This window comes from Danio rerio, chromosome 24 (assembly GCF_049306965.1).
Source record: "Danio rerio strain Tuebingen ecotype United States chromosome 24, GRCz12tu, whole genome shotgun sequence".
Classification (NCBI taxonomy): Eukaryota; Metazoa; Chordata; class Actinopteri; order Cypriniformes; family Danionidae; genus Danio; species Danio rerio.
This window is the reverse complement of record NC_133199.1, coordinates 10,356,536-10,369,586: the sequence shown is the minus strand read 5'-3', so window position 1 is coordinate 10,369,586 and position 13,051 is coordinate 10,356,536. Positions and strand designations below refer to the sequence as shown.

The 13,051-nt window shown below is 40.2% G+C and overlaps 2 protein-coding genes across 5 annotated transcripts; both read left to right on the top strand.

Annotated features, from left to right (window-relative positions):
* The first annotated feature begins 581 nt into the window (after window positions 1-581).
* On the top strand, window positions 582-3,433 carry zgc:171474. Its single transcript, NM_001423727.1, has 3 exons — window positions 582-722; window positions 805-866; window positions 942-3,433. The coding sequence occupies exons 1-3, from the start codon at window positions 694-696 to the stop codon at window positions 3,368-3,370; spliced, it is 2,520 nt and encodes an 839-aa protein (NP_001410656.1). The 5' UTR covers window positions 582-693; the 3' UTR covers window positions 3,371-3,433.
* Window positions 3,434-8,861: 5,428 nt separating this feature from the next.
* Window positions 8,862-11,700, top strand: zgc:171750. 4 transcript variants are annotated; one of them, XM_068217021.2, is made up of 4 exons: window positions 8,868-8,975; window positions 9,052-9,101; window positions 9,199-10,275; window positions 10,345-11,698. In XM_068217021.2, exons 1-4 carry the CDS (start codon window positions 8,947-8,949, stop codon window positions 11,637-11,639), a joined length of 2,451 nt encoding a protein of 816 aa, XP_068073122.1. In that variant the 5' UTR covers window positions 8,868-8,946; the 3' UTR covers window positions 11,640-11,698. The 4 variants fall into 4 exon arrangements, with proteins under 4 accessions (NP_001315621.2, XP_068073122.1, XP_068073121.1 ...); XM_068217020.2 differs by having other exon boundaries at window positions 9,052-9,113; NM_001328692.2 differs by having other exon boundaries at window positions 8,862-8,975; window positions 9,052-9,113; window positions 9,199-11,700.
* Window positions 11,701-13,051: the final 1,351 nt, after the last annotated feature.

Sequence of the window (13,051 nt, the reverse complement as noted above, 5' to 3'; positions counted from 1 at the left end):
AATCATTTATTTTGCTGGTAAGTTTCTGTTTTACTTTGACTATTTTAATCAAGTCGTTTGATCAGTGAGCCAGGACAGGCTTTTCAAAGCTATTCCCAGCACTAAAAGCCCGTTTGCACATCAGATGGCCAATTTCGGCAATGAGTACTTTGTTCAGAAAAATGCTTGAAAAAAGATGCATTGTGGACATTTTTAAATGTGAAATATTGGATTCTTACATTTGCTTTCATTTGATCCACAAAACAGCATACCTGCATTTAGGTATTTATACGTCAAGCTTAAACTTTTGCTGACATTAAGTTAACCAGAAATATATTTATTTATTATGTGAATTACTTTGTTTTTTTTACTCTTTCCTTTATTTAATCAAGAAACTATACATTTTTATTTAAGAATATGTTTATCTCTTTTCCAAAACATAAAAAGCTTATTAGTTTGAAAAAATGTATTAATGAAATGGCATACCATGAAAATAACGTGCAACAACTGACACCTGAAACTAATGATGATCCATTAGACATTCCTGTGACAATTGATTGGACTGAGGCAATAATCTAGCCAACTGACTGGTAGCTGCACAGACTATAAGAAGGCCAGTTTAAGACTAATACTGCATAGTTTGGTGAAATCTTTCTTTGTATTTTGAAGCTGATGTGCTGAGGGTAGTGGATGGTTGTGTTGACTTGGGTTGCGATGCGTGCTACAACAATGTGGATTTTAAGGTATGTTGTTTTGCCTTGGTTCTTAATTTTGTTTTACTATTTACCTGGTTTGGTTTTGAAAATGGCAGTTTCTCTTTTGCAGTTATTCTTTAGCAGTACTTTTAGCCCTTGGTGCATGTGATGACGATGATGGTATTGCAACTGGTAAGGTTTTTGTTTTTTTCCCAGCATTATTTTAACTTGATTTGTTTGCTTTAATTGCTTGTTTTCCTCTTGTAGTCTATGCCTACAGCCCTGGCAGCGGTGGAGTCAATCCTGTATCTAATGATCCTGGTCAGTCCAAGCAGGAAGTGAAACCAAGTCTCACTAACTTTTATGGCTTGACTGATGTAACTGGACCAGTCAGCAAGGATACAGTTAAATGGGGCTTTGACACATCCTATAGCTCTCAGGCTGGCTCTTCAGGCACTCCCATGATAAGTGAAAAACAAGGCTCTGAATCGCATACAAGCCAACAAGGATTTCATGTTGATTCAGTTGGAACTGGTAGTCTTGTTTATGGTTCTGTGGGAAATGCAGTGAGTACGGACCTTTCTGTATCTGATTCAAGTCAGTCAACTACTGTCCAAGGCTCTGAAGTCATCAGTTCTTCTGTCCTGAGCCCATTGCAACAAAGCAGTTATTCTGTTTCTAAGCCAGTGCAGGTAGTTTCCTCAATTCCTCTTCAAATTAGCAGTACATCTGTGGTGAAGCCCAGCAGCCAACAGTTCGTGCAGACTATTTCCCAGTCCAGCAATGAGCAACCAGCAACTTCTGGAACCATAGCCCAGTCTAACCCTCTGCAGTTATCCTTGCCCAGTGGCCAACCGATTTTTCAGACTAGCTTCCAATCTGCTGTGCCATCTGGTAGATGGCCCCTTAAGCCTCTGAAAGGTAAACCCCACCATCAAACTGGTTCCAGGCCAGTTCACAATGCAGCAATCAGCTCCTCCAAACCTTCCAAAGCCTCACAACCTAGCTTATCAATACTACAGTATGGTAGTGTGCCAAGTAACCTAGCTTTGGCTAGCTATGAGCTTGTGAGCCAGTCAGGTAGCCAGCAATCAGCCCAGTCCAGTGGCCAAACTGTGAATCAACCAGGAATCATACAAACTCCCAGTGTCATTGACATCTCTGTGGTCCAGCCCAGTAGCCAGCTGATTCAACAGGCAGTTGATGCCTCTGTGGCCCAGGTCTCCAGCCAGCAGCTAATAGAAGGCAGTCAATCGGTTTCCCAGTCAAATAATGTGGAAACTGTAGATGGAAGTTATGTTTTCGTGGCACAGCCCAATGGACTGACTCCTCTCAAGCATCACAAAGGTAAACATCACTCTGGGTCAAAGCCTTCCAGTAATAGTCCTCTTCAGACACTAACATTTACTTCTGTAGATCAGTCCAGTAGCCAAATACCAGTACAAACCATCTACCAATCTGGGCCCCAAGCAGTTCTTCAACTGCCAGTACAAGCCAACTACCAATCTTCATCTCCATCCAAATGGCAGACACTTGTACAGGGCAGTTCTCAGTCAGAGGCTCAGCCTACTTCACAGCAGCAAGGACAAACCAGCAACCAGTCTGGGCCCTGGTTTGTTGTTCAACAACCAGCACAAATAGTCTACCAGTCTGCTAGCCAGCCCACTGTGCCACACCTAGTAGAAACCATCTACCAGTCTGCTTCCCAACAACCAGCACAAGCTAGCTACCATTTGGTGGAACAGCCAGCACAGGTCAGCTCATCTGTAGGCCATCTTCAAGCTGGACAGTCCAGCTATGAGTATGTTGTCAACCAGAATGGGCAAACCCTTTTCAATCCAATGCAGTCCCATGGGATTCATCAGATTGGCTCCAAACTGTATTCATGCCATGAGCTACCACAGCACGGTTACAAGCGGAGACATCACTCTCCATCTTCACACCGTCTTCCAAACGCAGCTCAGGTTATCAAGCCTGTTATTTTGCCCAGTGACCCGATTCCTGTGGATGTCAACTTCCCTAGCCCCCTCACATCTACTTTCAGACCAGCAGATCTGCCTAGACATCCTAGCTTGCAGTCTGTAGTGCTTCAAAGTGAACAGCCAGGTGTGCTTGAGGTCCAACCCAGTGGTTTGTCTCTTGCCAAGCCTGGACCAGTGAGTTATACTTTAGTATCTCAGCCCACTGGTCATCCTTCAAGACCATTGCAGCAGCCTAACTACAAGCCTCCAGCCAAGCTTTGGCAAGGTCTGTTTGGGCCCCTAGTCAAGCCCAACCAACTGGAGTATTCCATCTTTGAGGCACAAGTTCTTCCTAACCAGGTGTCTTCTGTTCCTGTACAGTTTGTTTCCCAGCCTCAAATGCTCCCAGCTAGTCTGTCTATCACTCAGTCCAGCTCTTCCTCGGCTGTGCCAGTGCAGTCCAGCAATCAACCTAAAGTAGTGTCAAGTTATGAGACTGTCTTCCAGCCTGTATTGCAGACTTCTTCAGGGGTTGTGCCATCAAGGTCCCAAACCTGGAGCACCCCAATAATTTCAAACTTTAAGCCTGTGCTGCAGTTGGTGCAACCTGAACCTCTAGTTCCATCACAGTTGAATTATCAGACTGTCACAGATCAAAATGCTCCTGGACCTGCTGGAAGCAATACGCATTCATCACGGAAGTTGCTTAAGCTGTTGCAACAAGTCAAGTCCTAGGTGTTTGTTTGAGGTTTTCTGATTTATGCTTGTGTTCTAAATTAATAAATTATTGTTACTGTATTTGTTTTGACTTCAGTTTTTTTTGTTTTTAAATGTAAAACAAAAATGACTGCATCTGCAAAGATTTAAGCTTTGGGATTTTAATAGAAAATTGCTTTTACAGTAAAGGGAATTCTCCTCGGTCTATTCTCAAAAATAATAATAATCCAATGTACTGACCAAAAGTACACAAGTAAAGAAGTCACAAATTGTTTAATGAACTGCTATTACATATCAGATGCTTGATTGTGTCAGTTGTTAATTATGTTCAAAATCTGCTTGTTTTTAAGCTTGTATTTTGTTTACCAAAAAGCAGATAAAAAAATTTACTATTTAATCAAGTGGTTCTTTAGTGTTGTGTGTTTGTGTTTTTTTTTTTTTTTTCCCCCCCCAAAGCATTTTAACTCTGAACAGAACATTTTTAACTGAAGTGTCCAAAGCCTTGTGGTTTAGGATTTACTAAATTGTGTGGGTAGTGGCATGCAGATTAAGTGTTTTCTAACATAGTGTTGAAAGGGTATCTGCTATGTAAAATGTATGCCAAAGTAGTTGGTGGTTCATTCCCCTGTGGTTAATATACTTTAAATAATGAATTAATATATTTTCTTGTTTTTGAAGACTGACTGCAATAAAATAATTTTTGTGTGAAAAGTCTGATCAGCAAAACTTCATTATGAGACATTCCCACCACAATTTCAAAGTAAGTAGTATCGAGTGGAGGGACTGTGAGGTCAGTTTGTATGCTAAAACCTGGAAGTGAGTTAGCAGTTCCGGTTCCCTCATCCCTAAGTCAATGGGTTTTTTCAATGGGATTTTAGCTAATTTGCTTAAATAAGGTTCGTGGCTAACAAACTCAAGATACATTCATGTTTTATTCTACGACAAAAAACACATCAGTTACATCATACTTAATTTTTTTTTTTTTTTTAAATGGTTATGCTTCTTTAAAAAGACGGTTGCAATCAAGTTGCTAAATGGGACTACAAGCGGTGTTGGAGACATTATATGTCATCGAGCTGAACTGGTCTGGAGCACAGCTCGCTTGTGTTGGGCATTTGGATTTGTCTATGATTTAAGTATTTTCATGAATAGTGTTTTATAGTTTAGTATTTTTCTAATCATATCATATTGAAACATATTGAGACAGATTAACTTGTTGATTCTTTATTTTAATTAATATTATGAAGATACTATACCACAGAAGATGCTTACCAGTGCAGTCTGTCTCTTCCTGCTCTCAGCTGTGCAAACGTGAATAAATGTGTGAAAAGAATCTGAAAATTTAACTGTCAAAACTGCAACATTTACACTCCTCTATAAAATGTATAGCATATGTGACCGTATAATCTTTCGGACACGAAAAAGAATATTGAATGTTGTTCTCGATCCATGATGGAACTTGCAGGCATTTGATAGACTTGTTCCTCACGCCTCATTTCTGTTGTCTGTTAAGGTAAGCTGGCTGTGTGCATGCGAGCAATAACATTACACTCATTTGAATATGTCTGATGCTATGTTGGCACATTTATACATACAGTTTTAGGGCCTACTCACACTATGCCATCCGTACCATGCCCTGGCCCGTTTCCCGGATCGTTTGAGAAGTGTGAGTGCGCTGAATCGGGCTCAAGCACAGTTCACTTGGCCGGCCCTGGCCCAGTTGGAAGAGGTGTGCCTGAGCGCGGTTCACTTGAGCTTTGGCACGGTACACTTGTGTGTGAGTGCAAAACGCGCCAAAGCCCGAAACTGAAAGCAAGACGTGACTTTTACGGGACTGTTTCATATGGATTATTCATTCTTACTGTTCAGTGAACGCAAACTGCCGTAGTTTATTAAAGACGAGAATTCCTCACAGCAAGACAGCTGTGCGGCTTCAGCAGACCTCCTCATTCCTGCAGCACGAGAGCTTTATGATTGTTTTTGAGCACCAAAATTGGCGGATCTGTTCGCCGAAATATCTGACTGCATGTCCCTGCATCCCTAAGGACTGTTTGGCGAAATATTTGACTGCATGTCACTGCATAACAAACGACTGAAACGATATAACTAGAGAAATCTCCACTGTGCTGCTGAGTGTGAGAGCGCTTCTCACTGAACAGCGCAGCAGCGATGACGTAAGTGTGCCGAGGCCCGTTTGTGGTGTGAGCGCGGGCCGTCGGGGGAGATGGGAGGGGGGACAAGCGTGCTTTGGCCCGGTTCGAGGTAACTGTACCTAGTGTGAGTACGGCCTTAAAACTTTTACAACAATCGTAAAGCAAAACAGATGTATTTCCCACATAAAAACGATCCAAAAGGCACACAGGTCTATGTGTTTTTGCATATTTATTTGTTTCTAATATACAGCGTGGATTATAATATAAAAAACAAAGAGATTAACTCTTTGTCATGGAGCATATTTCTAAAAATAAGCTTGAAAAGTTGTCTATAGAAGGGTGGTGCTGACATCACAGGCAAGCGCCCCGAAGGCAGTGTAGTGTAGTGTAGTAATTAACAGTGTTTGAACACAGAGCTTATTATTCACAATCTTCGAAAAGCACATAGGAAAATCCTATAGGGATTTTATCGAGGGACCCAGTTTTATGGTAGCAGCCTATTAGCCTACAAAGTGACGTCATAGTTCCTCCACTCTATTGACCTTTTGATTTAGTGGCTAATTCATATCATTTGTGTGATCTCTTTTAGTATGATTTGCTCATCTTCCAGTGAGGGTTAGGGGTGGGGTTTGGGGACCTGCTTCCTTTTAAAAAGCATACACTTTTCTGACAACACAAAATTGTTACTGTATGTTTCCTCATGAGGGGCCTGTTTCAGTAAGGAGGTTCAACCAATTTGGAGTTTAAGCTTGAACTATAAGTTGATTTACTGAAAGATTAAACTCTGAGTTTTCAGTTTCAGAATAGCTGATCTGAGTTAGGTCAGTCAACTTTGAGTAGACCAACTCAGAGTTAAGCGTTCACACAGCAACTATAAAAAGCCATTATCAATGGAGCGCAGATATTATGAGTCACCATGGCAACATCTGAAAAAAAGAGATCAGTATTTCTTTCTCCAGCTGAACTTGATATGCTCATGCAAAGTTATAGCAAATATGAGCATATATTTAAACAAGCAATGGCACTGCATCAGTGAAACAGAGACAGATAGCGTAGGGAAACAGCTGCTTAAGTTAATGCGGGATTTTACACTTAAAGTACTTAAATATTTAGGAGTGGTAAAATAAGTAATGTTATGTGTGAAGTTTATAAATTTTATATAAAAGCAAAACTGGAAGAGCCATAAAAGATGTGCGAATAAAGCAGCGTTTCCATCCAATGAATCAAAGAGAACAACATCGTCACTTATTAAATAACTGTTGCCAAATATCAACAGTAAAAGCAGAATTTACTGCGGTAGAAGAAGCTGCGTCAATCTTTTCTTTATTTAATAAATGTACTTGCGTCTCAGAAGACAATGCTGACACACAATGAACACGTGGGGTTGTTTGAAGCCATGAGACACGAAGATCGGACACTCTTGACACGCTCCAGGTGCTCTGGAGGTAATTAATAATATTGTATAATAATACTGAAACGGTTAAGGTGTTTTAGAATGACCAAAACAACATTTCAGATGTGTTGCAGTGTGCTCAGCCTGCTGGTTAATCCATTCACAGACATTTTCATCATCATATGATCTCTTATAACCAACCTTTTTTTAAGCACATACTGGAAATTGTTCAGTAAAAGTGTTTCCCTCACAGTTTATGCACATCTTTTCTTATCGAATGAATGTTTATCCTACTCAGTTATGCATGCTTTTATTCATAATTTTAAAGGTTATGTGCATCATGACATTTCCATCAATCATTTGTATGCACATCTCCAAAATGAACATTAAAATAGGTGCGTGCACTTAAGTCTAAGGCAAGAAATACCACTTCATACCTTTTAAAAAGGGGAGGAGACCGACAGAAACTCAGAGTTTAGACAAAAAAAACTGCTCCTGACCAGGTTAGGTTCACAGGGTAAGTTAACAGAGTAACTGAGTCTTGAGTAAAAGTTAAATCTCTTTCAGAAACAGGCTTGACTTACCCTGCTTTCTTGAGTTTGACAAACCTGCCAGTTTGAAACGGAAAACCCAGAGTTCTCTCATTTCACGGTTAAAATACTCTAAGTTTTCACTTAAGCTCTTTTCTAAAACAGGCCCGAGATCTAGCTGGACATTCCACAACAGATCCAACTCCACAGCCCAACCCCAGATAAGAACACAGTTTTTGCAGTATGAAATGAAAAATCAGCATTAAAAGCAACCATGTTCTTTAAAAATGTCCTTTGTTAGTTCACCCTAAAGTATGTGTTAGTTGTAACATATCATGGGGTCAGATAACATTATCATTTCAACCAGGGTAAGTTGTAACCATCATCGGTGGCATAGCAGAATGTAGGACATGCATAATGCAAATGTTAGTGTTCATTTCAATAGATGTCTGATGTTTTTTAAATCAATCATTAACTGAATAAAATGATTGTTTAATTTGAAGTAATGACCAATGCGAATACACTAATGCAATAAACCCCATATAGTACATGTTTCACTTAAATACATAACAAAACCAAATTTAAAATAAGAACTGCATGCCTCAAAACACATCTTATTTGTTCCCTCTCCCTCTCTCTCACTCATAACTAGGATAACCAGAATATCCACGGTTCATATCTGTATGACCAAAGATAAAATATTAGCCTATTTTCAACTATTTATGCTGCTGATAACAAAATCATGTATTGTGCTGGTAAGTTTCTGTTTCACTTTGACTCTTTTAATCAAGTCGTTTGACCACAATGATCCAAGGCAGCCTTTTCAAAGCTATTCTCAGCACTGAAAGCCAGTTTGCACAATAGATGGCCATTTTCAGCATTGAGAACTTTGTTCAGAAAAATGCTTGAAAAAAAGATGCATTGTGGACATTTTTAAATGTGAAATGCTTATTGGATTTTTTTTCATTAGATCCACAAAACAGCATAGCTGCATTTAGCAAACACCAATTTAGCAGAATTTACAAAAAGCTGAAGAGGGTCTCATTTTAAATATAGCTACACACATTTAAAGTAAACTGGCCAACTGCAAACTTTTGCTGACATTCAGTTAACCAGAAATATATATATTTATTTACTTATTATGTGACATACTTATGTAAAATAATGTTTTTCTTTTTACTTTTTTCTTTATTTAATCAAGAAAGTATACATTTTCATTTAAGAATATGTTTTTCTCTTTTCCAAAACATAAAAAGCTGATTTGTTTGGATCAATGTATCAATGAAATACCATGAAAATAACGTGCAACAACTGACACCTGAAACTAATGATGATCCATTAGACATTCCTGTGACAGACGATTGGTCGAAGGCAATAATCTAGCCAACTGACTGGTAGCTGCACAAACTATAAGAAGGCCAGTTTAAGACTATTATTGCATGGCTTGGTGAAATTTTTCTTTCGATTTTGTAGGTTTTGTGTTGAGGGTAGTGGATAGTTGTTTTGACTTGGGTTGCTATGCGTGCTACAACAATGTGGATTTTAAGGTTTGTTGTTTTGCTTTGGTTCTTAATTGTGTTCTACCATTTGTTTTTGTTTTCTAAATGACTTTCTTTTTTGCAGTTATTCTTTAGCAGTACTTTTAGCCCATGGTGCATGTGATGACTATGATGGTATTGCAACTGGTAATTTATTATTATTATTTTCCCCTGTCAGCATTATTTTGACTAAACTTGTTTACATTGTTAATTAATTGTTTTCCTCTTGCAGTTTATGCCTACAACCCTGGTAGCAGTGGAGTCAGTCCTATGTCTAATCCCAGTCAGTCCATGCAGGAAGTGAAACAAAGTCTCTCTAACATTTATGGCTTGACTGATGTAACTGGACCAATCAGCAAGGATGCAGTTAAATGGGGCTTTGACACTACTTATCGCTCTCAGGCTGGCTCTTCAGGCACTCCCATGACAAATGAAAAACCAGGCTCTGAATCGCATACAAGCCAAGAAGGATTTCGTGTTGATTCAGTTGGAACTGGTAGTCTTATTTATGGTTCTGTGGGAAATGCAGTGAGTATGGGCATGTCTGGATATGATTCAAGTCCGTCAACTACTGTCCAAGGCGCTGAAGTCATCAGTTCTTCTGTCCTGAGCCCATTGCAGCAGAGCAGCTATTCTGTTTCTAAGCCAGTGCAGGTAGTTTCCTCAATTCCACTTCAAATTGGCAGTACATCTGTGGTGAAGCCCAGCAGCCAACAGTTCGTGCAGACTATTTACCAGTCCAGCAATGAGCAACCAGCAAGTTCTGGAACCATAGCCCAGTCTAACCCTCTGCAGTTATCCCTGCCCAGTGGCCAACAAATATCTCAGACTAGCTTGCAGTTTGCAGTGCCCTCTGGTAGATGGCCCCTTAAGCCTCTGAAAGGTAAACACCACCATCAAACTGGTTCCAGGCCAGTTCACAATGCAGCAATCAGCTCCTCCAAACCTTCCAAAGCCTCACAACCTAGCTTATCAATACTACAGTATGGTAGTGTGCCAAGTGACCTAGCTGTGGCTAGCTATGAACTTGTGAGCCAGTCAGGCAGCCAGCAATCAGCCCAGCCCAGTGGCCAAACTGTGAATCAACCAGGCATCATACAGACTCCCAGTGTCATTGACATCTCTGTGGTCCAGCCCAGTAGCCAGCTGATTCAACAGGCAGTTGATGCCTCTGTGGCCCAGGTCTCCAGCCAGCAGCTATTACAGGGCAGTCAATCGGTTTCCCAGTCAAATAATGTGGAAACTGTAGATGGAAGTTTTGTTTTTGTGGCACAGCCAAATGGACTGACTCCTCTCAAGCATCATAAAGGTAAACATCACTTTGGGTCAAAACCTTCCAGTAATAGTCCTCTTCAGGCACTAACATTTACTTCTGTAGATCAGTCCAGCAGCCAAATACCAGTACAAACCATCTACCAAACTGGGCCCCAAGCAGTTCTTCAACTGCCAGTACAAGCCAACTACCAATCTTCACCTCCATCCAAATGGCAAACACTGGTACAGGGTAGTCACCAGTCAGAGGTTCGGCCTACTTCCCAGCAGCAAGGAAAAACCAACTACCAATCTGGGCCCCGGTTTGTCGTTCAACAACCAGCACAAACAGTCCACCAGTCTGCTAGCCAGCCCACTGTGCCACAACTAGTAGAATCCATCTACCAGTCTGCTTCCCAACAGCCAGCCCAAGCTAGCTACCAGTTGGTGGAACAGCTAGGTGTCCAACAGCCAGCACAGGTCAGCTCATCTGTAGGCCATCTGCAAGCAGGACAGTCCAGCTATGAGTATGTTGTCAACCAGAATGGGCAAACCCTTTTCAAGCCAGTGCAGTCCCATGGGATTCATCAGATTGGCTCCAAACTGTATTCATGCCATGAACTACCACAGCACAGTTACAAGCGGAGACATCACTCTCCATCTACACACAGTCTTCCAAACGCAGCTCAGGTTATCAAGCCTGTTATTTTGCCCAGTGACCCGATTCCTGTGGATGTCAACTTCCCTAGCCCCCTCACATCTACTTTCAGACCTGCACATCTGCCTAGACATCCTAGCTTGCAGTCTGTAGTGCTTCAAAGTGAGCAGCCAGGTGTGCTAGAGATCCAACCCAGTGGTTTGTCTCATGCCAAGCCTGGACCAGTGAGTTATACTTTTGTATCTCAGCCCACTGGTCATCCTTCAAGACCATTGCAGCTGCTTAGCTACCAGCCTCCAGCAAAGCTATGGCAAGGTCTGTTTGGGCCCATAGTCAAGCCTAACCAACTGGGGTATTCCAGTCTTGAGGCACAAGTTCTCCCTAGCCATGTGTCTTCTGTTCCTGTACAGTTCGTTTCCCAGCCTCAAATGCTCCCAGCTAGTCTGTCTATCAGTCAGTCCAGCTCTTCCTCAGCTGTGCCAGTGCAGACCAGCTATCAGCCTCAGGTAGTGTCAAGTTCTGAGACTGTCTTCCAGCCTGTATCACAGACTACTTCAGTGGTTGTGCCATCAAGTTCCCTAACCTGGAGCACTCCAATGGCATCAAACTACGGGTCCGTGTTGCAGTCAGTGCAACCTGAACTTCCAATTCCAGTACAGGTGAATTATCAGACTGTCTCAGATCAAAATGCTCCTGGACCTGCTGGAAGCAATAGGCATTCATCATGGAAGTTGCTTAAGCTGTTGCAACAAGTCAAGTCCTAGGTGTTTGTTTGCGGTTTCCTTATGCTCGAGTTGTGATTGTCAATAAATTATTGTTACTGTATTTGTGAGTGGACTGTAGTGGTTTTTTTTTTTTTTTTTTTTTTTTTTTTTTATTATTATTATTATTATTATTATTATTATTATTATTATTTTATATATATATATATATATTTATTTATTTATTTTGTTGTTGAAGTTGGTGGTTCATTCTCCTGTGGGTAACACCTCATAAATCAAGGACTACTCAAAGGAAAATAATTAACATATTTTGTATTTGAAGACTGAATGCAATAAAAAAAATTTTGTGAAAAGTCTGATCAGTAAAACATCAATATAGGACGGTCTCACCACAATCTCAGGGTAAGTATAAAGTAGAGGAACTATGACGTCAATTTGTAAGCTAAAACCTGGAAGAGAGTTCCAGTTCCCTCGTCCCAAAGTCAATAGGTTTTTTTTTTTAAATGGGATTTTAGGTAAATCGCTTAAATAAGCTTCGTAGCTAACAAACTCAAGATACTTTCACATTTTATTCTACAGCATAAAACACATCAGTTATATTACACTTGATTTTTTATTAATCGGTTATGCTTCTTTAAAAAGACTTTAATCAAGTTGCTAAATGGGACTACAGGCTGTGTCGGAGGCATTATACGTTATCGAGCTGAACTGGTCTGGAGCGCAGCTCGCTTGTGTTGGTAATTTGGATTTGTGATTTAAGTATTTTCATGAATAGTGTTTTATAATTTGTAGTATTTTTCTAATTGGGAATTCATATTGTGTGTAGATAGTGCCTTCACATGTAAAGGTTGTCGAGACAGATTCTCTTTTTATTTACAGATTCTCTCTCTTTTATTCTCTTTCCTGCTCTCAGCAATGCAAACGTGAATAAATGTGTAAAAAAAAAACACATATTAACGTAATTTCACTATGATCAATAGATTTTTCATTGAGTTTTTCTTCATCTGAACATATTTAACTGTCAAAACTGCAATATTTACACTCCTTCATAAAACATATAGCATATGTGACTGTATAGGCTGCTTTTCCCTGCACTTCAGGACAAAAAAAAGAATATTGAATGTTGTTCTTGATCCATGATGGAACTTGCAGGCATTTGATAGACTTGTTCCTCACGCCTCATTTCTGTTGTCTGTTAAGGTAAGCTGGCTGTGTGCATGCGAGCAATAACATTACACTCATTTGAATATGTCTGATGCTATGTTGGCACATTTATACATACAGTTTTAAAACTTTTACAACAACCGTAAAGCAAAACAGATGTATTTCCCACATGAAAACTATCCAAAAGGCACGCAGGTCTATGTGTTTTTGCATATTTATTTGTGTATAATATACAATGTGGATTATAATATAATAAACAAAGAGATTAACTCTTTGTAATGGAGCATATT

Excerpts from the sequence above, each read along its gene's own strand:
- zgc:171474 (NM_001423727.1), top strand. The coding sequence starts at position 694 with ATGCGTGCTACAACAATGTGGATTTTAAG. Across the intron at positions 723-804 it reads ACAACAATGTGGATTTTAAG|TTATTCTTTAGCAGTACTTT; the intron begins GTATGTTGTTTT and ends TCTCTTTTGCAG. Across the intron at positions 867-941 it reads CGATGATGGTATTGCAACTG|TCTATGCCTACAGCCCTGGC; the intron begins GTAAGGTTTTTG and ends TTCCTCTTGTAG.
- zgc:171750 (NM_001328692.2), top strand. The coding sequence starts at position 8,947 with ATGCGTGCTACAACAATGTGGATTTTAAG. Across the intron at positions 8,976-9,051 it reads ACAACAATGTGGATTTTAAG|TTATTCTTTAGCAGTACTTT; the intron begins GTTTGTTGTTTT and ends TCTTTTTTGCAG. Across the intron at positions 9,114-9,198 it reads CTATGATGGTATTGCAACTG|TTTATGCCTACAACCCTGGT; the intron begins GTAATTTATTAT and ends TTCCTCTTGCAG.